Consider the following 27,935-nt stretch of genomic DNA (forward strand, 5'->3'; position numbering starts at 1 on the left):
ATATGATCTTAGGTACTGGCAACTATTTTTGTCCTTTTGTGTGGCAGCCCTTTTATTGATTCTGTCTCTGCGTATACAGAAATAAATAGGTGCTTACCCATATTCCTTATCAGCTATGTTGCTTAATAGAAAATAGCAAGCATATTGACTCATTTTCTCATAAAAATCAATTGAAAATATCACAAAACTATTATTTGCATTAGTATGGGTTCTTGAAAGAAATGAATTAATGGGATGGATGATTAGATGAGGTGAATAGGTAAAACAGAACTAACTATAGGAATTGACTCATAAAATCAATAATAATAAGTCCTATGATATGTCATCTATAATATGGGAAACCAGGAAAACAATGGGTAGTTCAGTCATAGTTACGGTGTCCAAGGACATAGAGGGAACCCTATGTCTCAGAATCAGAATGCCTAGAAATGAAATATTGTCTGAAACCCGAATTTAGACTCTGATACTTGTTTGGCCACAGTATGTAGTCATGTATAACCAAAGAAAGCTTGAAAAGATTCTTGAGATAAAAATGTCCTAGTACTGTATTTTCTAAAGTTATTAGCATCTTCCTTTGTGTACAGACAACTCTGAACCAGTGAGATTGCCAACAGTGAAAAGCAAACTTATAAAGATTGCTTCAGTAGGGTTGGACAAATAGCTTAGCAGTTAAGTGCAGTGACTGCTCTTCCAGAGGACCTAGGTTAGACTCCCAGCACCCACATGGTAGCTAGCAACTGTCTGTAAGTTCAGTTACAAGGGTCTCCAGGCCCTCTGCAAGCACCGCATGCACATGATACATAGACTACAGACAGGCCAAACACCCGTATACATATGCAAATTTTAAAGAGACATCAACAAAAGCTTCAGGACAACCAGAATTTTCCCCTCTTCAATGAATCTCTCTCTTCCTCTGCCTAAAAACCCAGAATTCACTCGTAATCTAAAATCCTTATCTTTTATCAATCTTATAACTTGAAGTCCATATACATCATTTAGAACACTGCTAGACATTTTTGAAATTTAAATGGGATGTCTGGCTGGACGTGATAGTTTACATCTGTAATCTCAGCATGTAGGAGGTTGAGACAGGATTGTTGTGAGTTGAAAGCCAACCTAGGTTACAAACTTAGAGCTTTTCTCAAAAGTGACATAGAGGTCTTGAGAACATGGGCAGTTCTCTCTCTCTCTCTCTCTCTCTCTCTCTCTCTCTCTCTCTCTCTCTCAGTCTGGTAAGAGAAGGCTTGAGTTCTTGTCTCAGCTGTACCATGCACTTCCATACTATCTTCTGGTCTATGAGCTACAGGAGGGGAAGCTAACCGCCTTCTTGTCTCTGACATAAGGCAATTTTGAAAATATAATCAAGAACTGAGATTCTGAGAGGACAAATGAGCTGAGCACTGCATTTGAATTAGAGTAGCTCCTTTTTAGCTTGGGGAAGGAAAGGCTCAGTCCCCACTTCTTCTCTGAGAACAAGGAAAGCTGCAAGATATCTGAATAGACTCTTGGAGGGTTAGTAGGGTTCCAACTGAGATCCTCACGATGGCACAAAATTGCAGGGCTTGTTTTCACAAAGCTATTTGTTTTGCCTGTAGTCTAGAATGTTTAAAAACAGACTGAGAAAAAAAAAGAAAGGAAGCATTTTGGAGCTAAGTGAAAGGAGGCCCTAGAGTGCTATTCTCAGCAGCTGAGGCTGGCGTGTGCTGTAGGTTATTGCTTCCCTAACTTTGCATCATACCACACCAGGAAGATAATACTGCACTGTCAGCCAGAGGTGCCAAGTGGCCACTGGTGACACTCTACAGGGCTAAAGGAATAAAAAGCATTTAGTAGCTTGGCACATTGTCAGTAAAAAGTGCTGTGAGGCAACAGGGATAACAAACTCCTTTCCTCTCTCCAGAGCCTTGGGGTATTTGCTCTGAGAGTTGGTTGGAGAATGTGTCAACCCAGCACTGCATATCATATAGATACTAAAAAGACAATGGATAAGTAGTTTCCAGTGAGTAGGAGAAGGGGGACTGGGGAGTGATTTTCATTGGGGAGGGGGGTTCCTTGTACAGGAATGGTGATAAAATGTTCTGGGTTAAATAATAGAGATACTGTGTAACATTATAGATGATCAACAAAATTGTGACTTACATACTTTAATTATATGGCAAATGAAATACATTTTATAGTATATGAATTTCATTTTGTAAATAATGGGGAAATATTGTGTATAATGTTACCTAAATAAGTTTGGTAACATATAAGATGAATAAATTCTTTAAAGGATATATTTAACCAGTTATGGGAACACATCTCTAATTAGGAGGATTGAAGTTTAAGTCCAGTTTGGGGTATATAGAGAGAAAATATCTCGGGATACAAAAGACGAGCAAGATGGACTAACAGGATAAAACACCTGCCACCAAGACTGATGAGTGTAGTTCTATCCCTGGGACCACTGTGGTAGGAGAGAACTGACTCCTGTCCTATGACTGTGTCCTGTGACACCTGCATATGCACTGTGGCACACATGTGGCCTCCCTCATCACGGTCACATAAACACAAAATAAATGTATTCTTTATCTTAAGAAAAATGTATTGAGTATTAGAGCCTAATTTCTTCATGTGATGATGACTATTCATGAAGAGAAGTCAGACTCCACTGACTGGAATAAAGCTGAACATACCAACAATTGTTAGAAAACAACTCCTTTACTTTCAACAATAACAACAATAAATACCCAAAAAAGAACCTGCAAATTCATTTCATAACTTTTCTTTCTTTCTTTCTTTTTTATTCTTTAAATATTTTTTATAGTCCAGTCTTTACCTCCGTCTTGGTCCACCCTCTGAATGTTCCACATCCCATACCTCCTCTCCCCAGCCCTACCCCTTCTGCAAGAGGATGTCCCCACCCCCCACCCCTTCTCCACTAGACCTCCCCACTCCCTGGGGCCTCAAGTCTTCCCAAAGTTAGGTGCATCTTCTCTGACCAAGTCCAGACCGGGCAGTATATGTGCTGGGGGTCTCATATCAGCTGGTGTATGCTGCCTGGTTGTTGGCTCTGTGTGAGAGATCTCAGTGTGTATGTGTGTGTGGGGGGGGTGTCCAGGTTAGTTGAGACTGCTGGCCCTCCTACAGGGTCAACCTCCTCCTCAGCTTCTTTCAGCTTCTTGATAATTCAACTACAGGGGTCATCAGCTTCTGTCATTGGTTGGGTGTAAAATCTGCATCTGACTCTTTCAGCTGCTTGTTGGGCCTCTTGGAGGGCAGCCATGGTAGGCTCCAGTCTGTGAGCACACCACAGCATCAGTAATAGTGTCAAGTCTTGGGGCCTCCCCTTTGAGCTGGATCCCAATTTGGGCCTATCACTGGACTTCCTTTCCCTCAGGCTCTTCTCCATTCTTTTTTTTTTTTTTTTTTGGTTCTTTTTTTTCAGAGCTGGGGACCGAACCCAGGGCCTTGCGCTTCCTAGGCAAGCAATCTACCACTGAGCTAAATCCCCAACCCCTGCTCTTCTCCATTCTTGTCCCTGCAGTTCTTTCAGATAGGAACAACTCTGGGTCAGAGTGACTGTGAGATGGCCCTCCACTTGATCCCTTGTCTTTCTGCTGGAGGTGGACTCTACAAGTTCGCTCTCCTCACTGTAAGCTGAGAGTCTCTCATCTTGAGGTTCCTCAGAAAATTGAAAATAGATCTACCTAAAGACCTGGCTATACCACTCTTGGGCATATACCCAAAAGATGCCCCACCATGACACAGGGGCATGTGTTCCACTATGTTCATAGTGGCCTTATCTGTGAGAGCCAGAAGCTGGAAACAACCCAGATGCCCACAACAGAAGAATGGATACAGAAAATGTGGTTCATTCACACAGTGGAATATTACTCAGGTTTTCAGAACAAGGACATCATGAGTTTTGCAGGCAAATGGATGGAATTAGAAAATATCATCCTGAGTGAGATAATTCAAACCCAAAAGGATGTGCATGATATGTACTCACTAATAAGTGGATATTAGCTACAGAAAAAAAGTACAGAATACCAGGATACAGTCCACAGAACTCAAGAAAGTTAACAAGCTGAAGGGCCCAAGTGAGGCTGCCTCAATCCCACTTGGGAGTGAGAAGAAAGAAATTATGGAAGGGACCTGGGTGGGAAAGGGGAGGGAAGGGAAGAGGGGAACGTGATCCAATATTGGGGGAGGGGTAGGACTGAAGCACTGAGGGCCAGTAGAAAGAATGGAAGACAACCTCGGGAGGTGGGGCAAGGGGGACCCTGTAGATTATACTTAATGTTAAATAATAAAAATACCTAAAGAGAGTAAAACTCTGAATAGCCTTATTTAAAAAAAAACTAAAGAACTGCCTGAGGATCCAGCTATACCTCTCTTGGGCATATACCCAAAAGATGCCCCAACATATAAAAAAGACACGTGCTCCACTATGTTCATAGCAGCCTTATTTATAATAGCCAGAAGCTGGAAAGAATCCAGATGCCCTTCAACAGAGGAATGGATACAGAAAATGTGGTACATCTACACAATGGAATATTACTCAGCTATCAAAAACAATGACTTTATGAAATTCGTAGGCAAATGGTCGGAACTGGAAAATATCATCCTGAGTGAGGTAACCCAATCACAGAAAAACACACATGGTATGCACTCATTGATAAGTGGCTATTAGCCCAAATGCTTGAATTACCCTAGATGCCTAGAACAAATGAAACTCAAGACGGATGATCAAAATGTGAATGCTTCACTCCTTCTTTAAAAGGGGAACAAGAATACCCTTGGCAGGGAATAGAGAGGCAAAGATTAAAACAGACACAGAAGGAACACCCATTCAGAGCCTGCCCCACATGTGGCCCATGCATATACAGCCACCCAATTAGACAAGATGGATGAAGCAAGCAAAGAAGTGCAGGCCGACAGGAGCCGGATGTAGATCTCTCCCGAGAGACACAGCCAGAATACAGCAAACACAGAGGTGTATGCCAGCAGCAAACCACTGAACTGAGAATAGGACCCCCGTTGAAGGAATCAGAGAAAGAACTGGAAGAGCTTGAAGGGGCTCGAGACCCCATATGTACAACAATGCCAAGCAACCAGAGCTTCCAGGGACTAAGCCACTACCTAAAGACTATACATGGACTGGCCCTGGACTCTGACCTCATAGGTAGCATTGAATATCCTAGTAAGATCACCAGTAGAAGGGGAAGCCCTGGGTCCTGCTAAGACTGAACCCCCAGTGAACTAGATTGTTGGGGGGAGGGCGGCAAGGAGGGCAGGATGGGGAGGGGAACACCCATAAAGAAGGGGAGGGGGGAGGGGGATGTTTGCCCGGAAACCGGGAAAGGGAATAACACTCGAAATGTATATAAGAAATACTCAAGTTAATTTAAAAAAAAAACATTAACATGGTTTGAGAAAAAAAAAACTAAATATCGGGGGTTGGGGATTTGGCTCAGTGGTAGAGCGCTTACCTAGGAAGCGCAAGGTCCTGGGTTCGGTCCCCAGCCCCATTAAAAAAAAAAAAAAACCTAGGAAAAAAAAACCCTAAATATCACTCTTTTAAAGAACTTAATACCAGTTTTAAAATTTCCATAAAGAAAACTCAAAGCATGTATAGCTTTTTTGAATTCCACCCAGCATGTAAGAAAGAAATCATGGGTTAGGGATTTAACTCAGTGGTAGAGCGCTTGCCTAGCAAACACCCTGGGTTCGGTCCTCAGCTCCGAAAAAAAGAAAAAGAAAAGAAAAAAGAAAGAAATCATTCTCAAAATCATGGAAATATAAAAAAACCATGGAAATAAATGCAAAGGATATAGAATAACTATGCAGCTTTATAGGAGGGGGAGGAGGAAGAGGAGGAGGAGGAGGAGGAGGAGGAAGAGGAAGAGGAGGAGGAGGAGGAGGAAGAAGAGAAACAAACTGGAAGACCCAACACTACGTGATTGTAAGACGTTTATAAAACTTCAGTAAGCAAGATAACTATGGTACTGACTTAAGTGTACATAAAGAGAAAGGTTAATTGAACAGTGGAATCTAGAAATCGATGTGCATACATTTGATTAATTCTTTTTTAGCAAAAATGCAAAGGTGATGTGATAAAGAAGGTATATTTCCTTTCAACAAATGCTACTGTAATAGCTGAAGGAGGGCCAAAACAAATCCTTTATATTCTCCTCAGACATACATCAGATAAACATACAAGGAAAAATTTTAAGACATATAAAAAATTAAGCAGAACGTCTTGACTTTGAGGTGAGCAAGATTCTTAGATATGACAAGTAAGACACATGAAAATTTGAAGTCTTTTTTAAATGTATAAATTCACCTTCACCCAAACTCTACCCAGAATATATTTTTTTAAAAATCTTTTGTTTTACATCTTTTTCTTTTATTGGATTTTTTTTTCAAAGATTACCCCCAAGTGACTTTTCTTTTTTTTTTAATTTTAGTTGTTTTTAATTTTTTTTTATTAACTTGAGTATTTCTTATATACATTTCGAGTGTTATTCCCTTTCCCGGTTTCCGGGCAAACATCCCCCTCCCCCCTCCCCTTCCTTATGGGTGTTCCCCTCCCAACCCTCCCCCCATTGCTGCCCTCCCCCCAACAACCACATTCACTGGGGGTTCAGTCTTAGCAGGACCCAGGGCTTCCCCTTCCACTGGTGCTCTTACTAGGATATTCACCGCTACCTATGAGGTCAGAGTCCAGGGTCAGTCCATGTATAGTCTTTAGGTAGTGGCTTAGTCCCTGGAAGCTCTGGTTGCTTGGCATTGTTGTACATATGGGGTCTCGAGCCCCTTCAAGCTCTTCCAGTTCTTTCTCTGATTCCTTCGACGGGGGTCCTATTCTCAGTTCAGTGGTTTGCTGCTGGCATTCGCCTCTGTATTTGCTGTATTCTGGCTGTGTCTCAGGAGCGATCTACATCCGGCTCCTGTCGGCCTGCACTTCTTTGCTTGCTTCATCCATCTTGTCTAATTGGGTGGCTGTATATGTATGGGCCACATGTGGGGCAGGCTCTGAATGGGTGTTCCTTCTGTGTCTGTTTTAATCTTTGCCTCTCTATTCCCTGCCAAGGGTATTCTTGTTCCCCTTTTAAAGAAGGAGTGAAGCATTCACATTTTGATCATCCGTCTTGAGTTTCATTTGTTCTAGGGATCTAGGGTAATTCAAGCATTTGGGCTAATAGCCACTTATCAATGAGTGCATACCATGTGTGTTTTTCTGTGATTGGGTTACCTCACTCAGGATGATATTTTACAGTTCCGACCATTTGCCTACGAATTTCATAAAGTCATTGTTTTTGATAGCTGAGTAATATTCCATTGTGTAGATGTACCACATTTTCTGTATCCATTCCTCTGTTGAAGGGCATCTGGGTTCTTTCCAGCTTCTGGCTATTATAAATAAGGCTGCGATGAACATAGTGTAGCACGTGTCTTTTTTATATGTCAGCATGCACTTCTTGGCATCTGCATTATTGTCTGTGTTTGGTATCTGTATATGGGATGGATCCATGTCCAGGTGGGTTAGTCTCTGGATGGCCTTTCCTTCAGTCTCTGCTCCACACTTTGTCTCCATATTTCCTCCTGTAAGTATTTTTGTTCTCCCTTCTAAGAAGGTCTGAAGCATCCACACTTAAGGCTGATTTTAATGTAATGAGTTTTTCTGAATGCACGTTTTGCCTGCATGTATGCGTGTATGTCATATAGAGGTCAGAAGAGGATATCAGATTCCATGGTAGTTACAGATGATTGTGAGTCATTATGTAGATGCTGAAAATCAAACCCAAGTCTTCTGTAAGAGCTACAAATTAATCACTAGTCCATCTCTTTAGTTCTTAGCCATATCCTACAAAAAAACCTTATATAATTCAGTAATATGACAAAACATTTTAGCTTAAAAAAGAATCTAAACTCTTCAAATTACTGAATGATTTTGAATACAAGTTTTATATCTTTTAAGAAAAATGAAAGCAGAACAGGCAGGATAAGACTGGAGTAAGATTGGGGCTGTTCTAATTATGGGTACTGACCTCCCCTTACACTAAACAAAAATGTTTTCAACTGCTCCCAGAAGGCCCATAGAGTAGCCTGTATGAGAATTGTTTTTACCTATATATACATTTCAGCATCACAGTAAATTGGAATTTCACAGAGTTAGGTCATTTACTTAATCACTTGACTTAATCTTTGGAATTAGGTTCATTTTTCTCCTGCCATCATTTAAATTACTACCTGCATTTTCACCAGTGTGGCCATGAAGAAAGACAGACTATTGAAGAGCCCCATGTCCAGTTCATCTGTACCTTAAAAGCACTTTTTTTCTCTTACCTGCTCATGACCAGCATATTCCATTGTGTGCTGAATCCAGGTGGGCAGTACAAGGGCATCCAGAAAGCATTGGATTGTGCGATGGTCATGTTTATGCAATCTAGACATCTTAAGAGTCTGTTTCTTTTGCATAATTCATCCATAATGTTTAACTGTAGTATTACAGTGTCAGGAGATAAACAGGCCAAACATGGGTTTTACATAGATGAACAAACAAAAGCCAGAGCATAAAACAGTTTTTCTTCCCAGGTTCACATCTGGAGACAGAGCTAAGATGTTACTAAACTCCTTAGTTTTGTATCTATGGATTCTAGAACTACCCAGTCTGAATCTCTACTGGGACTAAGCATCTAGCATACTGGTTGCATTTTGAATAGGTCTCTTATTTATCCTGATTTGCACCAAATTTTAAGTACCACTATTGAAGACAGTGCACTAATGAAAGGAGTATGGCAAAGGCTGGAACATAATCAGATAATACTGAAAACATGGAACCTGATTTGGGGGCAGGCTTTGATGTAGGAAGTCTCTGTTCCCAAGGGTATTCTTTAGCTGTATTTATGGACATGATTTGTCTGCCTTTCATTTAACTTTGCCCAGGTTAATTCAGTTTTTAAAATATGACTTTAATCAATTATTCAAAGACATGAAAATTGTGTCACTGGATGGAATGACCTCAAATGTCTGGCAGCAGCTCGTGTGTTGCTTTGTCAATGGGACAGGTAATTGCAATGATGGATTTTGAGGCCTCTGCAGGAAGGTTGACCTGGTCTTTCAGTGTAATTACTGATATAAGACTCTGTTTTCTCAGAAGTGATCTGCTCTCCCTCACACATGTCACATTCATCTTGACTCTCTGATGTAGTAGGGACAAAAAAATGGATAGAATGCATCATGATAGTGCTGTCTCTGAAAGATAGCTAAGATTCTCTTCCCATGTGAAAGTCATAATGTAGTCCACCAAGTTGTTCAAATTGGAAACTGGAGTTTTCTATATTTTTTGTTTTTATTGGTTATTTTATTTATTTACATTTCAAATGTCCCCCTTCCTGGTCCCCCTCAACAAACCTCCTATCCCATCTCCCTTGACCTCTGCCTCTATAAAGGTGCTCCCCCATCCATTCTTGCCTCATCACTCTAGCATCACCCTATGCTGAGGCATCGAGCCTCCATAGACTAAGGGCCTCCCTCGCATTGACACCAACTAAGGCCTCTCTGCTACATATGCAACTGGAGCCATGGGTCCCTCCATGTGTACTCTTTGAATGGTGGTTTAGTCCCTAGGAGCTCTGGGGGGGAGGGAGGGTTAGGGGGTCCAGTTAGTTGATACTATTGTTCTTCCTATGGGGTTAAAATCTCCTTCAGCTCCTTCATTCCTTCTCCTAACTCTTCCATTAGGGTCCCTGTGCTCAGTCCAATTGTTGACTGCAAGCATCTGCATCTGTATTGGTCAGGCTCTGACAGAGCCTCTCAGGGGATAGCTATACTAGGCTCCTGTCAGCAATAGTGTCTGGGTTTGGTGTCTGAAGATGGGATGGATCCCTAGGTGGGGCAGTCTCTGGATGGCTTTTCCTTCCATCTCTGCTCCACTCTTTGTCCCTGAGTTTCCTTTAGACAGGAAGCATTCTGGGTTAACATTTTTTGAGTTGGGTAGGTGGCCCCATCCCTCAACCAGGGGCCATGTCTATCCACTGGATATGGTCTCTACAGGTTCTCCCTCTCCTTTGTTGGGTATTTCAACTAATGTCATTCCTGTTGGGTCCTGGGAACCTCTAGCTTCTCTAACATCTGGGTCTATCTTTAGCTACCCCCAGTTCCCCCTCCCCAACTACTGTACACCTCTTTTCAATTTCCTGATTCTCTAAACTTTTCCCTGTCTCCTCCTACACCTGATCCTGATCCCCACCCCCTTTTCTCTTACTCTCCTCTCTCCCTCCCAGTTCCCTCCCTTCCGTGATTATTTTGTTCCCCCTTTTAAGTAGGACTGAAACATCCACACTTTGGTCTTCCTTCTTGTTGAACTTCATATGGTCTGTGAGTTGTTATCATGGGTATTCTGAGCCTTTGGGCTAATATCCACTTATCAGTAGTATATACCATGTGTGTTCTTTTGTGGGTTACCTCACTCAGGATATTTCTGTATCCCCTGTATTCACTAACTACCTGGATTAGGCATTGCAGTCTCTGAAATCTATCCTGTATTTTATGTATATTTTGTCACTGTCCTGATCCAAACTGCTATTATTTCCCCAGTAATAGTTTATCTTAGCATATTTATATTCTGTCCCTACCTTAGTTGCTACAGGCTACAGTTACCTTTTACAACTATAGATAGGAAAATATTGAAAATCATTCTGGCCTCATATTGTATGATTTTTTAAGTATGTGTATTAAAATGTGAAAGTTCCCACATATCTTTTGTCTTATATATATATATCCATTCCCCTCAACAGAAACTATTAGTAATAGTTTGGAGTGCTTTTCTAAGCATTCGTAAAGTGTGTGTGTGTGTGTGTGTGTGTGTGTGTGTGTGTGTGTGTGTGTGTTATAAACGCATGCATTTCTACTGTGTTCTATTTAAGATTAAGGTCTAAACTTCATAAATGGCATAGAAAGCCTCTGCACCGTCCTCTTCTTTGCCTCATGTAGCTTCTCCCAGTGCTTACTTGCACTCCAGCCACGACCTTCTTTTGGTTTCTCCATGAGCCAGGCTTGCTTTCTCTTCAGTGCCTTTGCACATGGTGTTCCCTTCTGCCTGTGTTTTCCCCAGGGTACATGGCAGTAATCCCCATACAGTAGACTAGCATGACCTGGGTCCTACAAACACATCTACTCTGTCATGCCTAGCATTTTATGGACTGTTTTTCATGAATATGTACTCCCTTTACCCACAAAATATGTGGTTATCATGATTAATAAAAGAATTGGGTTGATCATCTTATAGTAGTTTTTCTTAAATTATTAGTGAACACTAAAAGTATATTATTTTGTAGAAGAAATCTCATATTTTACTGCACAGTAATATTTGACACTGAGAACAATTAAACTAGCATGTAAGACTGTTGTAGTAAAAATATAAAAAATTAAAAAATGTAGGTTGTCTTTTATCCCCACTAGGTCTGGCACCGCAGTGCCCCAAGATATCTTGGCGGAAACACATCCCAACTCCTCGGTGGCCCAGTGTCTCCTGCCGACGCACACTTTCCTACACTCAGTCACATAAAAGAACACACAACACAACAACCTTTGATCCAATTGATAAGATATAATTGCCCACCTAAACATACAAAGCCCAGTACCATCCATCTCTTAAGGACATTAATAACAACATGTAAATACACAGAACAGAATCTTACGTCACCTACCATAGCTTCTGTCCCTTGCCCTCCTCTTTCTTCCTCCTTTCTGTTCCAGTCTCCCCCTCTTCCTTCAGATTCTTCTCCTACCAGCCTTCCTTCTCTTCCAATGACAGGCCTCCTCCTATCCAGTTCCTGCCCTCACCTGTATTTTACAATTTAAATATGGGGAAGATTCTGGTGAAGTCACCTGAGTCCTGAGTACAGGACTAGGCAGCTGTCCTTGGGGCAGTGGAATTAGCATCAAAATACAGATAACTCCAGGGTAAACCACAACATAAGCCCCATCTTAAAATTGCCTCAAAAAATTTTTCCAGCCTTACTTTCAGTGATTTCCTTTTCTCCACCAATTTCACCAAACCTGACTTTATGCTTTGTACAGACCAGACTTTTTAAATATACATGCACTCTCATAATCAGATATTTTAGATCTTTACTAATTGGCCTACTCACTAAATTTTTAATCTTTCTAATCTGTACCATGTTCCTGACTGTTTGTGTCTCTCGAAAGTTTATGTATTGAAATCTCATCCTCAATATGTTAGTATTCAGAGATGGACCTTCAGACAGTGATTGAGTAGGTCAGGAAGGCAGAGCAGTCATGAATGATAGCCATACCACTATAAAGAGTCTTGGAAGAAGGGATTGGGCCCCTTTTACCTTGAAAGTGCTATCTACTATAAACAAGTTTCTCAGTACCCAGTCAACTGATGCCTTGATCTTGGACTACCACACCCACAGAACTACAGGCAAGGAATTTATGTTGTCGGTAAATTATCCAGTCACAAGTATTATGTTCTATCAGTCTAACTGGACTAGGACACTGCATTCACAGCCAACCTTAGACTACAGGCACATGTATAAAGCAGTGGAAAACTGGAGCTAACTCATATGTATTTTCTCTGCTGGTGTGGAGCATGACAGTACCCTCTTTCCTTCTTTAACTCTCATTCTTCAAATGCATGTTTCTTTCATGCTGTGTTTAGTACAGTGGGTTTTATTTTCACAAATGTTTTTTGTTCATGGTTCCACTAAGTGCTTCCAATGCTGAGGTGTTCTGTCTTATGTCTAAGCAAAAGGAGATTGGCTGTTTGTTACTGAAGAAAGAAGAATGTCAGACAGGCTTTGTTCATGCTGTTGACCCTGAGCTTTGTGCTAAGAAATCAACAATGTATATATTAAAGAAGATGTCTATGAACAGAAGCATTGAAAACAAGAGATTTTTTTTTAAAAAAAAGAAGGTAACTAGAGGTATGGTCATAAATGCTTTAATTCTAGAACTTGGGAGGCAAAAGCAGGCCAATCTCTGAATGCCAGGCCAGCCTGGTCTACACAGGATGTCCCAGGACAATCAGGGCTTCTTAGTGAAACCCTGTCTAAAAAAAACAAAACAAAAATCTACAGGCTAACAGAAGCATAATCCCATAGTCCCCCTAAAAGAATAATTCGGTAGCCGCTAGTTGGTTTCACTGACTTTATTAACCATAACTTCTTAGAGTATTAAGAGTCAGTTTGATTCATTATCTTTGCTTGAAAATTTCTACCTGTAATTTTCTCAACTGGTGAAATGTTGTGTCTTTTAAAATACATTCCAAATATCATCTCTGCTGTAAGTTTCCCTAACTCTTTCCAGGCAAGTTCATGTCACTGATTCATATCAGCCTGTATGTGAGTTACATCACATACGCACCTGCCTGTTCTTTCTGAAGACCATAAGATCTTAGAGAGCCTGCCACTAATTGGTTTTAATAGATATGATAAACTGTTAGAAGAAATGAAAAGGACGATTTTTATAGGTGAGAAGATACCAATGAGAAAAAGTTTAAATGAGAACATAGCTATCTAAATCAACAAGCCTAAGAACAGACTTAGCTTAAGAGTAAAATTGAGTTAGGACTCATATTTCATCAGGAGTCATTTCGTTTTTTTAATCAGTTGTCATTTTATTCGAGTACACTTATTATTATGTTATTGCTATTATTTTACATATTGATAAGACAAAGTTCTCTTTTATCTCTATAATGCTCCTTCTTTTTATTTATTTTTTAATTAATACTTTTATTTATTTACATTCCAAATGTTGCCCTCCCCCTTCCCCCCTCCCAGAGTTCTTCACCCCATTCCCTCTCCTCTTTGCCTCTGAGAGAGTGTCCCCTCCCCCAGCATCCTCCTTCACTGGAGCATCAAGTCTCTACAGGATTAGGTACATCCTGTCCCACTGAGATCAGACAAGGCCGTCCTCTGCTCCATATGTGCCGGGGACCTTGGACTTGCCCATGTATGCTCTTTGGTTGGTGGCTTATCCTCTGGGAGCCTCCAGGGATCTGGGTTTGTTGACCCTGTTGTTTTTCCTTTGAGGTTACCATCCCCTTCAGTTCCTTCAATCCTTCCCCTAACTCTTCCATAGAGTCTCCAACCTCTCAGCCTAATGGTTGACTCTAAAAATCTGTATCTGTCTCAGTCATCTGCTGGCAGAGCCACTCAGAAGACAGCCATGGTAGGCTCCTGTCCTCAAGAACAACACAGCATCAGTATCAGGGTTTGGTGCCCACCCATGGGATAGATTCCAAGTCATTCTGGCCACTGAACAGCCTTTCCTACATTCTCTGCTCCATTTTTGTCCCCACATTTCTTTTAGGCAGGAAGAATTCTGGGTCAAAATTTTTGAAGGTGGATTGGTGACCCCATCCCTGCACTGGGAGCCCTGTCTATCTACTGGACATGGTCTCTTCAGGCTCCATCTCACCACTGTTAGGCAATTTCAACTAAGGTCACTGCCATGAGTCCTGGGAGCCTTTTACATCCCAGGTCTCTTGGACTTTCTAGAGGTTCATCCCCCACCCCCAGAAACTGCTTATTTCCATTTATTCTCTTGGCCTCTGGACTTCTCTCCTGTTTTTCTCCTGTTCTCTCCAATACCTGATCCTGCACCCCTTTCCCCCTCTGTCCCCGCCAGCGGGGACCCAGTTATTCAGGGTCCCGAAGAGGCTTTCTACCTGTGGGCCAAAATGGGGGTGAAGAGAAGAAGGAGACCAAGCAAAAGTTCTGTTGTCAAGGTCTCGTTTATTGGGATGAACATTGCAGCTTTTAAGGCTTTCAGGTAGGGGGAGTGACCTTTGTGAAATATGAAGGAGGGGGAGATGAGGGTATAGGCAGTGATAGCTGGAGGCAAAGAAGTCAGGCGATGAGGTCAGGTGGTGGAGACACTGGGTGTTGACTGAGGAGATAACTGGTATCTGCTCGAGCTGAGGCATCCCTTGAATGTTATACTCCTGTGCCGTAAATTCATGGGAGAGGCTTTATCCAACAATCTTAAGATTTATGGCAGTCATCTTCGGGGTGAGTCTCTGTGGCCAAACAGCCCAGAGTCACTTTGAACCATGCAGTCAAAAAGCGGCTAGGCCCAAATCCAATATGGCTCCGTGCATCTCCCCCATTTTTCTTTTAAAAAAAAAAACCATTAGGTGGAAGTAGTGGTCTGAGAGAGATCAGACATGCCTCACAGAGTGCCCAGCTCGGCCATGGCAAGCCACTCTTGCAGTTAGGACTGCACCCCAATGGCTAGGAATGAACTTATGCTGTAACACACCGTTCTGGGCTATACGTGTGTGTTATTGGGGGAGAAACTGGGCAGAGGAGCATTTGACCGGCCCGCACGTTTAAACGGGGTGTAGCCACCTCTGTCTTAGGATCGACCTCTCAAACCCCAGCCTCTCTGTCATAGGACCACCTTGTCGCCCTCAAGGCTCCATGTCTAGATTGGTCAAGGGTCAGAGGAAGTTGCCCGTCACTGAGGAAAGCTACATTGGATCATCTTCTCATTCCTCTTACTTGAGCCCAGGGGCGAAGGAGCAGGAGCCAGATGGCATTAATATAAGAGATTGTGGAAATTGAGCCTCTCCTGATAAGTAGTGGGCACCTCATCTGGTTCTCCTCAGCTTCTATGGCCATACCACCAAGGACCTAGTCAAGCCTCTCCTGTAATAAAATTTAGAATTCCCAATTGTTAGCAACTACTCCAGAAAGTTCACCCACTGTGCTTGCCTAACAATAGATTGGGGGAGGGTAGCTCCAGACACTGCAGACACAATGGCTGCAGCAGTAATGGCTGCTACAATAGCAGCGAAAATGCCAAGGTCTTTCCCAGGACAGTTCAGGATCGGTCATTCTTCTCTGGAACAACCAGCAGGCAATGGGACCATGTCTGAGATCTGCAAAACAGGGCAGAGTTCCCCAGTCCACAGCAGCTTCCACCAAGCAACAGTGCACAGAGGGTCGGAGCGCAGGCTGTGGTGGGACAGGACTCAATGACTGCAGCAACACCAGAATTTCTGTGATGACAAAAGATGAGTGGGAATCCTCCATATTCCTCCAAGGACACAGGAATGACTCCAGGGACCCGAACCAGGAGAGCTGAATCTTCATGCTCCCAGGATCAGCAAGTCTCACCAGCCACTCGGGCAGCTGGCACACTCCTGTAGCATCCTGTAGAAAAAACACAAAGATTCCCTCTTCCCCATATAAAATATCTGAACAGGATCATGCCAATATGTGGATCTTTCTATTTCACCTAGGCAGAAGTATGCCTAGCTGTAGGGTGCCATAAACTCAGAGTGTTCCTTGGCATCCAAATTTTAAAATTGAAATAAAAGGAGCATATTTTAGCATACAGGGATAACTCCCCTTTTTATTTATTAAAATATTGTTAAAATATTATTTATTAAGATAAGTCCTTAAGGATTAAATTGAGGACACTGAGCACTTGTATTTATAAATTGACTTTTATACCAAATTATTGTCTCCAGCATTACTGTTTTGGATATATAAAGAATGAGATTTTTTGACTAATTGTTCCTATTTAAGGCCTATAATCTGTCTGGTATCATTGTCCTCCCTTGTTAAGGGGTCTAGGCAATCCAGTTTGAGTTCTTAAATGGCCAATTCCTACATACGAACGCACGATGGTGCGGTCTCCAATACCTCAAAAAAGAGACATTGCCCTAAAATCTTTTAGAAGCCTGGTTTTTAGAATAAGAATTCCATAAAAATATTACCTCAATTTGGACCTGTTTCCCTAGGTTGGCTCATATCCAAATTACAGTTTTAAGCCAACTTTCTGTTACCAATGTTACACCTTTTAAGCTGTGAAGCTCCTGGTGTCTTTAGGATCAGCTAGTATAAACATTTAGCCAGCCCCTGGGGAGCTTGTCCAGCAGACTTAGGCTTCTAGCTACAGATGTAGGCTCCAAAAGCCAATTGAAACTGTTTTTTATGCATTGTTCCCTTCTTGAAACGAGTTAAAACCAAGTCAAGGTGTGAACGACTGGCAGATAAAGTTTTTATCATTTTTTCTTTTAAACACGAAACATAAAACATTTAAACAACGAGAAACAAAGACCACAGACATAAACTGACAGACATGGATAGCTTGGTGCACCAAGGACACACAATAGACATAGAGGGAAAAAACTAGATGGTGTCCCACGATAGGGACCCACATATCCTACCTATGGAACCCAGAACTAGAAATAAGCATTTCTCCAATAGGAGCCAGCAGAGAGGCAGGACGACTCCTGCTTTCCCTCTGTTCCTAAGAGAGCTCTGAAAAGGTTTTTCTCTTTCTCCAAAGCATCTGCGGAGAGTCCGGGAGGACTGTTTTTCCCAAACCCATTCTCTCTCATGTCTAGGGTGTAAACTATCTCTAGTCAGGGTCCAAAGACTAAAATATAACTCTAAAAGAACGCATATGCAAAAACACTTTACCATTACCTTGTCCCTTTTTTATTACAAGTTTTACTTAAGCTAGCCCCACACTGCTTAAAATTAACCAGGGACACCTTTCATCAATAAAACAAAAAAACTTGATTAAATCCTTTTTCTTAACTCTTAATCCTCTCTCCCTGAGTGAGCGCTTGATCTCTCCTATGAAACAAGCCTCCTAAATCCATACCTTCCCCATGGCAATTAGACGACAATTATTCGACCGGTCCTTACCTCCCTCTCCAGCGACGCACGAGCGATGCGGCCTGAAGAGTCCTTGATTCCCGCTGCAGCTCTCTTATCTCCATCGTCCTGTAGTCGGCCTTGCTTCGGGGTCCCTGTGTTCGGGCGCCACTTGTCCCCGCCAGCGGGGACCCAGTTATTCAGGGTCCCGAAGAGGCTTTCTACCTGTGGGCCAAAATGGGGGTGAAGAGAAGAAGGAGACCAAGCAAAAGTTCTGTTGTCAAGGTCTCGTTTATTGGGATGAACATTGCAGCTTTTAAGGCTTTCAGGTAGGGGGAGTGACCTTTGTGAAATATGAAGGAGGGGGAGATGAGGGTATAGGCAGTGATAGCTGGAGGCAAAGAAGTCAGGCGATGAGGTCAGGTGGTGGAGACACTGGGTGTTGACTGAGGAGATAACTGGTATCTGCTCGAGCTGAGGCATCCCTTGAATGTTATACTCCTGTGCCGTAAATTCATGGGAGAGGCTTTATCCAACAATCTTAAGATTTATGGCAGTCATCTTCGGGGTGAGTCTCTGTGGCCAAACAGCCCAGAGTCACTTTGAACCATGCAGTCAAAAAGCGGCTAGGCCCAAATCCAATATGGCTCCGTGCACCCCTCCCTCTTCCTCCCTGGTCCCTCACTCCCTCTGCCTACTGGCCCATCCCATCTCCACCCTCATCCCCTATGTAGCTTAGTCTAACTAAACTTCAGATTATCCTCTTTCCTAGTGCTTCATCACACCTGGCACAAGAGTCATCTTCGAACTTTGCTCTACCTTGATTGAATATTCCTAGGTTCCAAACAGCAAACCCTGAATTCCAGGCCCAAATCAACAGAGCCCTCTGTTCCCCGACAGAACACCAGTTACCATGTAAGACAGTGCTAGAGCTGGATCTTTACACCTCTGATCAGGTTTGGTTGTGTGTTCACTACTGAGCCAGCCACTGTGGCTCACTGGGAGTTCTTCCTGTGCCTTATGCTCTACCCACTACAACCTGTAATTAGTGTGCTAAATATAGAAGCTGAGCTTTTCCTGGATGTCCATTGTGTTTCTGCTGTCTGTGCAGACTACCTCACCCTCATCTGTCTGAGAGCTTTGGCTTTATTCACTTTTCCTGTTTTTACCAACAGAAAAGCAAACAGATATTCTCTCCTTTTGTTCCTTTAGATTGACTATCACTGAAGAGTTATCTAGTACATTATGAGTTCTAAGTCCTGTGCTAAATGCTGAGATAAAAAGAGCCCTGACCTCAATGTAACAGTCCCGTGATTAGATAAAGCTCACCCTGTGTTCATCTAGAGCTGAAAGAATCTTCCTAATAAATAAGTCAGGACTCAGTAACTACACTGCCTTCTCTGGGAGGACTCACATTTCATGTGTCATTAGACTTTGTGCTAAGAGCTAAAGCCTGAATTCTAGTGTCTTCTGCCATCAATTAACTACAAACCTGAATATTTTCTATGAACTCTCTGGCCAGTGTTTCTCAAAGTTTAGGCAACATCTCTACCTCCTCAAGCTCTTTTTTGGATTCTCACTAGACCTTTGGGACAAGAAGATCTGAGGCTATAATACATGCTAGTTGCATACTCTCTGAGCTTTCTTTTATCTGTCAAGGGGGTGCATTTGCCTTGACTCACGGGTTTAAGACTTAAATATAAGAGCTATGTCTGTCATGGCATGTTGCAGGAGCTCAGGAAATATTTACTCTGATTTCCTCAGAGTTTGAAGTCCTTGGGGTCCAGAACAGTCCACAGATTCCTAGGAGAAACACAGCTACAGAATCCTTCCTCCTCCAGGAGTGTACTCTCTCCATGCTTGTACTGGGTATAATGGACAGAAGTTTGGCCTAATGGACTTCACTGAAATAAATTAGGATATAATTGTATTAAGAAGTCAGATTAAATCTGCTATGTCTATGATTGCTTAAAGTAGAATTCCAACCCTGTAGTTAGTTGGGAGTCTCGGGGCTGAAAGTAGATTTAGAGTTGATTATGGTGACTTTTTTTTTTAAAGAAAGCAAGGGGAGTTTCAAAAATAAAGTATTTTGTTTCTGTTATACGTAATAATGTTGGTTGTATTGATATGTAGTAGACTCAGTTAGGTTTTAATAATTCTCCCTTGACAGGCATCTCCTGGCTTACTGGTAGTTTTTGGTTTTACCTTCATCAGAAAGAGGGAAGTTAAGAGGACACACCCATTTCTAGAAGTTATGCAAAACTCTTTTCCAAGAAATGCCTTGCCCCTTCTACAACTTTAGCCACAGGATCTGGAGAAAGATGATTGGAGGCACTGAGAAAATTTTAGTCATCAAAGAAGAATTCTGTTATCTGTTGTACCTAAGGCATGGCAGAAGATTGTGGAGTTTTAGAAATACTTTCAACTGCCAGAGAAGAAAGCAATAGAAGGTTCTACCTAGCTTGGTTATTTAGAAGAACATATCTCTCACTTCTAAGAATCTAAGTAATCTAGTTAAATAAGATATCGTGGTATCAGGTTGCCTTAGTGAACACCATGTGAGGCTGCCTAGGTTGGAACAGACTTTGGTCTCTCACCCATTTATTACACACTCATCCTACAGCCTTTCTTCATGGCCCTTCCTACCTTATCCTAATCCGAGACTTAGCAAATATCCCTGCACCACACACTTTGGGAACCGTTTTGTGAATACAAGCTAAATCTGTTTGCTTATAAATTGGATGCTCATGCTACTATAGATTTCATAGTTGCAAGAAAAACTATATGCCCTAAAAATGTTTACTGTCCACCTTTTACAGGAAACTTTAATGATCAATACCCTAGGCTGTCTCTTTTTCAGAATTTTTAGTATTGAAGATTCTCTAGTTTTTATAGAGGATCTAAGAAAATTCTTAGTAATTCAAGAAGAGTTGTTTTATTTAGTATAATATTTAAGGCAGAACAGAAGAGTCTAGAACTTTAGAAGTACTTTCAGTTTTCAGGGGTGAAGCTAAAAGGATCTTCAGAAAGTTCCTTCTTCCTTAAAAGACAACTCCCCTATAGGAACAAGCCTGTTATGTAAGCTATTCACCACCAACAGAATGCTTACACTGTGATCTAGTCATCCTAAGCCTCAATTGAGGCTTATTTTATTTTTCTGGTTGCCAAAGAGCAATAGAAGGAAGTCATGACCTTGTTTTGTGCGCACTTACAGACCTAACCTGAAGGACAGACAGGATCACATGAGATGTACTCTGCTCAGCGGCAGGAGTGATGCAACTTCCAGGTCATGTGTTCCCACATTCGTGTCTCTGTGGTCTGAGTAATTGTGAAATGGTTTGTTTTCTGACTAGATTTGGGTACAAAAGGAAAACAGTCACTTCTGTTTCATCAGAGCAAATAGTGATAACTACTTGATTCTAGATACAAATTTCAACTTTGTTTTGACTTTCTTGACAGTATACTCTTATGAACTTCTTTATGTCCCATTATAAATAAGTGAGATGTTCTGTCTCTTCCTCTCTGTCTTGATTATTACTATTCTATTTATTTAGTTTATGTATTTATTTTGATGAGTTATGACTTTGGTGTCTTATTTTGTTGTTGAGGCTAAGTCTCACTGTGGCCCAAGCTAATGGTTGTACTGCCACACTGTTCTCCTTTAGATTGCCATTTTCTCTGACTTTAGAAAGCTACAGCAACAGCTTCCTAAACAGGGTTTTTTAATTGTTGTTATCCTCTAGTTCACCTTCCTCATTGCTAGATGAGCACTATTTAACATCTAACAAACAGGCACAGAGCACTATTTATTTAATATTTCTCTGCTGCTGTGCACTCTGCAGCAACTCCCATTACCAATAAAGATACAGATTCTAAGAGTGGTTCTGAAGGCTTCACAGGACCCCTAAGTTCTTCCTTTCCTCCTTTCCACATTCAAGAGACCTACAAAATTTTCCAAGCCTGTCTTGTCCTTTTTCCTATGCCTAGGCCTGGTCCATACCGTATGACCTTTTTAAAGAAAAACCTTTCTTTATAACTTTCCTGCTATAGTCATTTTACTCATTTCTCTCTTTTTTCTCTCTCCCCAGTTTCCACCTTTCCCTTCTCCTCCCTCTCTGCCTTGTCCCTAAAAGTCAGAGTTCCAGTTTCAGTGGTATGCTAGGATACTGTGACTCTTTTTATGAGACTTCTAAAACTTTGCTTCATCTTTAAGGGTTATATATTAATGTCTTATCTTCCTGTAACATTATAAATACTTTAAGTTGTTTAAAAGGAAAGTTTGGGGCTGGAGAGATGGCTCAGTGGTGAGGAGCACCGACTGCTCTTCCAGAGGTTCTGAGTTCAATTCCCAGCAACCACATGGTGGCTCACAACCATCTGTAATGGGATCTGACGCCCTCTTCCGGTGTGTCTGAAGACAGCTACAGTGCACTTATATATAATAAATAAATCTTAAAAAAAAAAGACCTCGCTTTAAAAGGAAAGTTTGCATCATGCCTCTCTTCTTTAACCCACGCAGCATAGAGCATGGTTCATTGCTGTTTTCACTAAATACATTTTTAAAACTTAATTTTTTATAAGACAAAAATTTCTACCTATTTACCTTTTTTTAAAAAAAAAGACTTTTTATTTGGAGGGGGAAGTCTATGTATGCGTGAATGCACATATACGAAGAAGTGCCCAAAGGGGCCAGAAGAAGGCGTCAGATCCCCTGGAGGTGGTGTGCCTCCTGATGTACCTAAGAACCTAACTCCTGTCCTCTGGCACAGCTGCAAGCATTCTTAACTGCTGAGCCGTCTCATTCTTTATATATCTCTTAAATATTTTATAGCTTTGACATTTTTACCTTCAAATCTATGGTTCATCTTTTGTCACTGTTTCATTAGCCGATTTGATTTTCAGAGGGACTCTGTATGGACCTGAATAAATGGTATTACAGACATGTGCCACCACTCCTTCCCTGGGCCTTTTTTCCCTAACACCATTTGTTGGAAAGTCTGTCTGTCTTCCACTGAATTTCCTTTACACCTTTATCAAAAATCAGTTGAGGCCAGCAAGATATTTCAGTGGGTAAAGATGTTTGTTAACAAACCTGACAACCCAAATTTCATCTCCAGGCCCTATATGGTGAAAGGAAAGAACTAACTCTTGCAAATTGTTCTCTGACCTCTATACTTGAACTATGTCACACATGCCCACCTCCCCCAAATAAATAAATGCAATAATAAAAATAAATAAATAAAAGTCAGTGGGTATATCATGTGGATATAGTTCTGGTTTTTCTATTCTGTTACCTTGTTCTGTATGTAGCTCTCCTCCAGTATATGTCATCTTGATTGCCAGAGCTACAGAACATTTAAAATACATACACTGGTGCTGGAGAGATGACTCACTGGTTCAGAGCACTGGCTGCTTTTCTCGAGGACCTAGGTTCAATTCCTAGCATCCACATGGTAGTTGCCAAACATCAGACCTAGGGCATCCAATGCCCATTGCCCTTTTCTGACCTCTAAAGTCACTATGTGTACACACACACACACACACACACACACACACACACACACACACACATAAATGAAATTTTAAAGTATATATATGGTACCCTGATTCCATCTGTTTTATTTTAACCCCTGTGAAGGCCCAAGGAAGCCAATATGCAATGAGGTATTTTACTTTCCCCCAAACTTTCATAACTATCAAGTTTATAACTATCAAGTGAGAACAGGTAGAGTGGCAGAATATTAAACTTAGCTATAGGTGTGGTTTTGACAGGTAAACAGGAGAAATGGAGACAGAAGCAAGGAAAGGGGTAAAGAGAGTTGGTTACAGGAGAAATTGAGGACAGGGATAAAGGGTAAGTGTGAAGTGGTCATAGAATTAATATAGTTCCCTAGAGGTTGAAAAAATTATAATGATAATAAAATAGTAATAATCAATTACTATAGTACTTTGAGCTTATATGCATTAAAGACTATGTCTTAAATAGTGTAGATAATGGCAGTGGTGGATGCAATTCTCATTACAGAGGTAAGGAAAGATTCAAAGAAGTAGATGACTTAGTTGAAAATCATGCAGCGAGTCTGTGGTAGTGAAGGAAGGCTCTCCAAAGCTCTGCAATTGTATGTAGTTTTTTGGCTATTTAGGGTTTTATCTTTTTGATTATTGTGTATCAATTCTGCTCAGTCTTGTTGAAGACAATGTAGAAAACAACATAAGAACGTATGCACCCAAGTTTTAAATTTTATAGTACGGGATAATATAAGACGTTTATCCATCAATAAACCAGGCTGAAGAAAAGAGGGACTTAAAGGTAGATGCACAGAGAATTCCCACAAGAATTTCTCAGCAGTTTCTTCAAAGACATCATGATTTGGTGAAAGGCATACCGTAGGAAGTTAGGAAATTAATTTTATGCAAAAATTGGTGTGACATTGTTGTTTTTAACTCACAGTGCTTTAACAGGTTCACACCTATAAGCTGAAATTTTTATGGTTTGGCAAGTGCTTTCTAGCCTGACATTTTTTGAGTATGTATCTAGTCTAAAGAAATAGTTGCACTACTCCTGTACTAACAAGTTCTAAAAACTGCCCTCCATTTTTGAACTGAGAAATCTAAAAGAGAAGTGTAAGCCATGGGTGCCTAAAGGGTCCAGCAGTCCCTGGGTTAATAGGCATGAATCTGAGGGGTGCTTGCTGAGAAAGTCCAGGTTCTTGTGTCCCAAAATAAAGAACTGGTCTAGGGACACAGGATAGTGACAGAAATAGAGACAGTTTATTAGAGCTGGCACAGGTTCCAGTCCTTTGGACTTGACATTTTGGATCCTTTATAAAAAAAATTTATGTAACACTCTCCTCCCTCATTCAAAGGGCATGGTGTGTGTGTGTGTGTGTGTGTGTGTGTGTGTGTGTGTGTGTGTGTGTGTGTGTGTGTGTTTTCTTGTTGAGGAATGCTCTTGTTTTGTTACCTGTAGTTAATGGCCAGAAGCTCCCTGCCTTCCTCTGCTAACTGGCTTCTTTTATATGGTAATCTTAATTATTTAATTACATGTTTATTTAGTGGAGCAGAAATGTCATGATGCTAACTCCCATACTTTGTGGGTTTCAGGGATTGATCTCAGATCATTAGGCTTGGTGGCAAGCACCTTTATCCAATGAGCAATCCGCTTGGTCCCTCATGCTATGGAGCCTTCTCTCCAGGCCCTACCTTCCTGCCATACCCATCTTCAATCTATTTTATGTGAGGACCTGATAAAGGCTTAAAGTAACTAATGGCATTCTCTCCTTCTTCCTGATGCCTCTCTGGTGACTTAGGCCTGGAAGAAACGCTGGTTTATACTGCGGAGTGGCCGGATGAGTGGAGACCCAGATGTTCTGGAATACTACAAGAACGAGCACTCCAAGAAACCCCTGCGGATCATCAACCTGAACTTCTGTGAGCAGGTGGATGCAGGCCTGACCTTCAACAAGAAAGAGCTACAGGATAGCTTTGTGTTTGATATCAAGACCAGCGAGCGCACGTTTTACCTGGTGGCTGAGACGGAGGCTGACATGAACAAGTGGGTCCAGAGCATCTGCCAGATTTGCGGTTTCAATCAAGCCGAAGAGAGCACAGGTATGAGAGCAAGCACAGCTCTTTCTCAGGGAATCTGAAGAGACCTTAGGTTCCTCTAGTCATAAAAACTGCCTCTGGTTAAGATTTCCTTTTGGTAAATGTGAACAGCAAATGGGGAAAGTAAAACAGAGTTAACCTGATATAGTTGAACCTCTTGGTTGTGATAATGCTCAAATGTGAGTGGTGCTGTTTTTGTTGAATTTATAGTGTTCATGAGTGAGATTGTATAGTTTCTTTCTCAATGAGATTATTATTAGTGGTCTATTATTGGTTTGTTACTGATGTGTGAAAATGTTATGGATTTCTGTGCTTAGTAGATATCTCAGGTGGTAAAATGATTATTTTACAAGTGTAAAAACCCAAGTTTAGATCCCCCAGAACCCACATAAAACAGTCATGTTTGATGGAGCATATGACTATAATTCCATCAATGCCTAATTAAGAGTTGGGGACATAAGGATCACTGGATCTTGTTGTCCAGGTATTCTGGCCTACTTGGCAAAGTTCTAGGCCAGTGAGAGTCCCTGTGTTAGACAAAAGGTAGAAAATATCTGAATTTGTCCTCTGACCTCCACACATGAAACACTCAGGTGGAAATAATAAATTTTTGGTTTGTTTTTGATAGCACTTTGGAGTGACCTTAACTCATAATAACATTATACACACACACACACACACACACACACACACACACACACACACACACACACACAAATAGCTATAAGGATGGCTATTTAAGGGCTCCGAACATGCAGGAATGGTAAGCAGATGGAACTATTAAGCACTCCAGCTTGATTAGTAAGTGATGAGCATGGGCAGTGTTTAGATGATAACAGGTAAGTGACTACTTTGTCAACAACTTTGTCTGACTTTTTAAAAATGTATTTATTTACTTTGCATCCCAACAGCAGCTTCCTCTCCCAGTTCCTCCCTCTCAACTCACCCCCTGCCTCATCCTCTAGTCCTGTTTCTCCTCAGATATCCTTCTGCTTTGGCAAACCAAGTAGTAGGAGGAGGAGGCACATCTTCTCCTATTGTAGCTAGACAATGCAGCCCACTTAGAGGAAAGGGATCCAAAGGCAGGTAACAGAGTCAACGGCAGCCCCTGCTCCTGCTGTTAGGAGTCCCACAGGAAGACCTAGATGCACAATGGTTACATATGTGCAAAGGGCATAGGTCTATACCATGTATGCTCTGTTTGGTGGCTCAGTCTCTGTGGGCTTATATGGGCTCAGCTTAGTTGAACTGGAATAGAAATATCTGGCAAGAGTAAACACAGTTTTCCCTATTTGGCATTGAATAAGAGACTCCAGACACTCCTGACCCCTCTGCATGGGGTCCCTCCTTACCCCCTCAGATTGTTGCAGTCTGGGGGCTAGAATACTCTTCATCCAGTGACTTCTAGGGCTGCAGTCCAGTGAGCAGATTGTACTGGTGTGGCTGTAGCTGGAGTGAGAGTGTCTGCTTCCGACCTCTGCTCTACAGTTCTGTGAGCCCGAGTTGTAGTCTCCTCGGTAGACTGTGCTCTGTTCTTGCAGTGCTTCTGCTTCTCTACGGGTTCACTGGGCAGCACTCCATCTGCATGTTCCCCAGGACTGTGCACACTGGTTTCCCTGCTTGCACCACCTGATTGTTACCTGACCTTGTGGAGATTCCTCCATATAAGAAGCCACATCCAAGCAGATACTCCTTCCCCTTTATCTGCCTCTTTTCCCCTTAAGGGTTATGATGGGATCCATTGAATGCTTCTGGTTTTTTTTTAACCTTCAGCTGGAAGAGTTTCTATAGCAGATGGAGTCTTTTTTTTTTTAATCTCTTCAACTTTTTTGCCACCTCCAGATTCTTATTTCTTCTGCTACCCTGCAGTTCCTCACATATTCCAGCCAAACTGTAAAACCTGAGGGATCAAGCCACACCAGGAGTGAAACAGTCTGAATATTCACATAGGTTAGAGAAGTCATCAGCCTCCTGACAAAGAGCTACTTCTAAAAGGAAACCCAGGCTAATGCTCCAGAAAGAAAAGAACAAATGCCAAAAAGATTCTATCTCGTGTATATAGGATCCATTTTTGTTCTGCGTTTATGTACAAAATCAAGACTCTCCCTCTAGGGATCAAAATGACTTTTGAAACTTAACATAAGGAAGCAGATAACTACTCTGAGCTGTGTTTACCAATAGACATGTCTGTGTCCTCACATTGGTGGCCAGGCACAGGCAGCTGTCCCCGGCCAGATGTACCATGTACAAAAAGAATCAGCTTTCAGCTGAAAAGGCTTTGATGAATTATTCATGTGCTGAGGAATCAGCCAGTGTTAGGAAAGCTCTCACCCCTTTGAATCCTGAAAGCTGAGAACTGCTTTCCTATGTCTCCTCCCCCTTCACTTTTCAGTTGCTGTCCAGGACCCACAGAGCCACTATGGACTCTGGCAGGTCATCTGTGCTGAAACCCAGGGTTTCTGCTTATTTGCAGTTTGACACCAAATAAGTAACTTTTTACCCTTATGGTTTTATCATCTGGAAAATGGAAATGATGCATCACAGGGTAGTTGGGGAGGTTACAGCAGATCACACAGGAAACATCAGGAAAATGTAGGAACAGTAGCTGCCAAGTGCTGCTTTCCATATAGTGAGGACCGTGATGATAAAATAAATATGTTCTTTGTATCTATAGAACAAGATAAACAGGATGTG

At 41.6% G+C, this 27,935-nt stretch overlaps 1 protein-coding gene across 1 annotated transcript in view; it reads left to right on the top strand.

Annotated features, from left to right (window-relative positions):
- The window catches only part of Gab2 (GRB2-associated binding protein 2), a 198,070-nt gene that overhangs the window by 105,456 nt on the left and 64,679 nt on the right, over window positions 1–27,935 (top strand). The window contains exon 2 of the mRNA NM_053417.2: window positions 24,944–25,244. Within this exon, the coding sequence (NP_445869.2) occupies window positions 24,944–25,244 (301 nt within the window). The remainder of the gene's footprint in view (window positions 1–24,943; window positions 25,245–27,935) is intronic.

Source organism: Rattus norvegicus, chromosome 1, assembly GCF_021556685.1.
Source record: "Rattus norvegicus strain SHRSP/BbbUtx chromosome 1, alternate assembly SHRSP_T2T, whole genome shotgun sequence".
Classification (NCBI taxonomy): domain Eukaryota; kingdom Metazoa; phylum Chordata; class Mammalia; order Rodentia; family Muridae; genus Rattus; species Rattus norvegicus.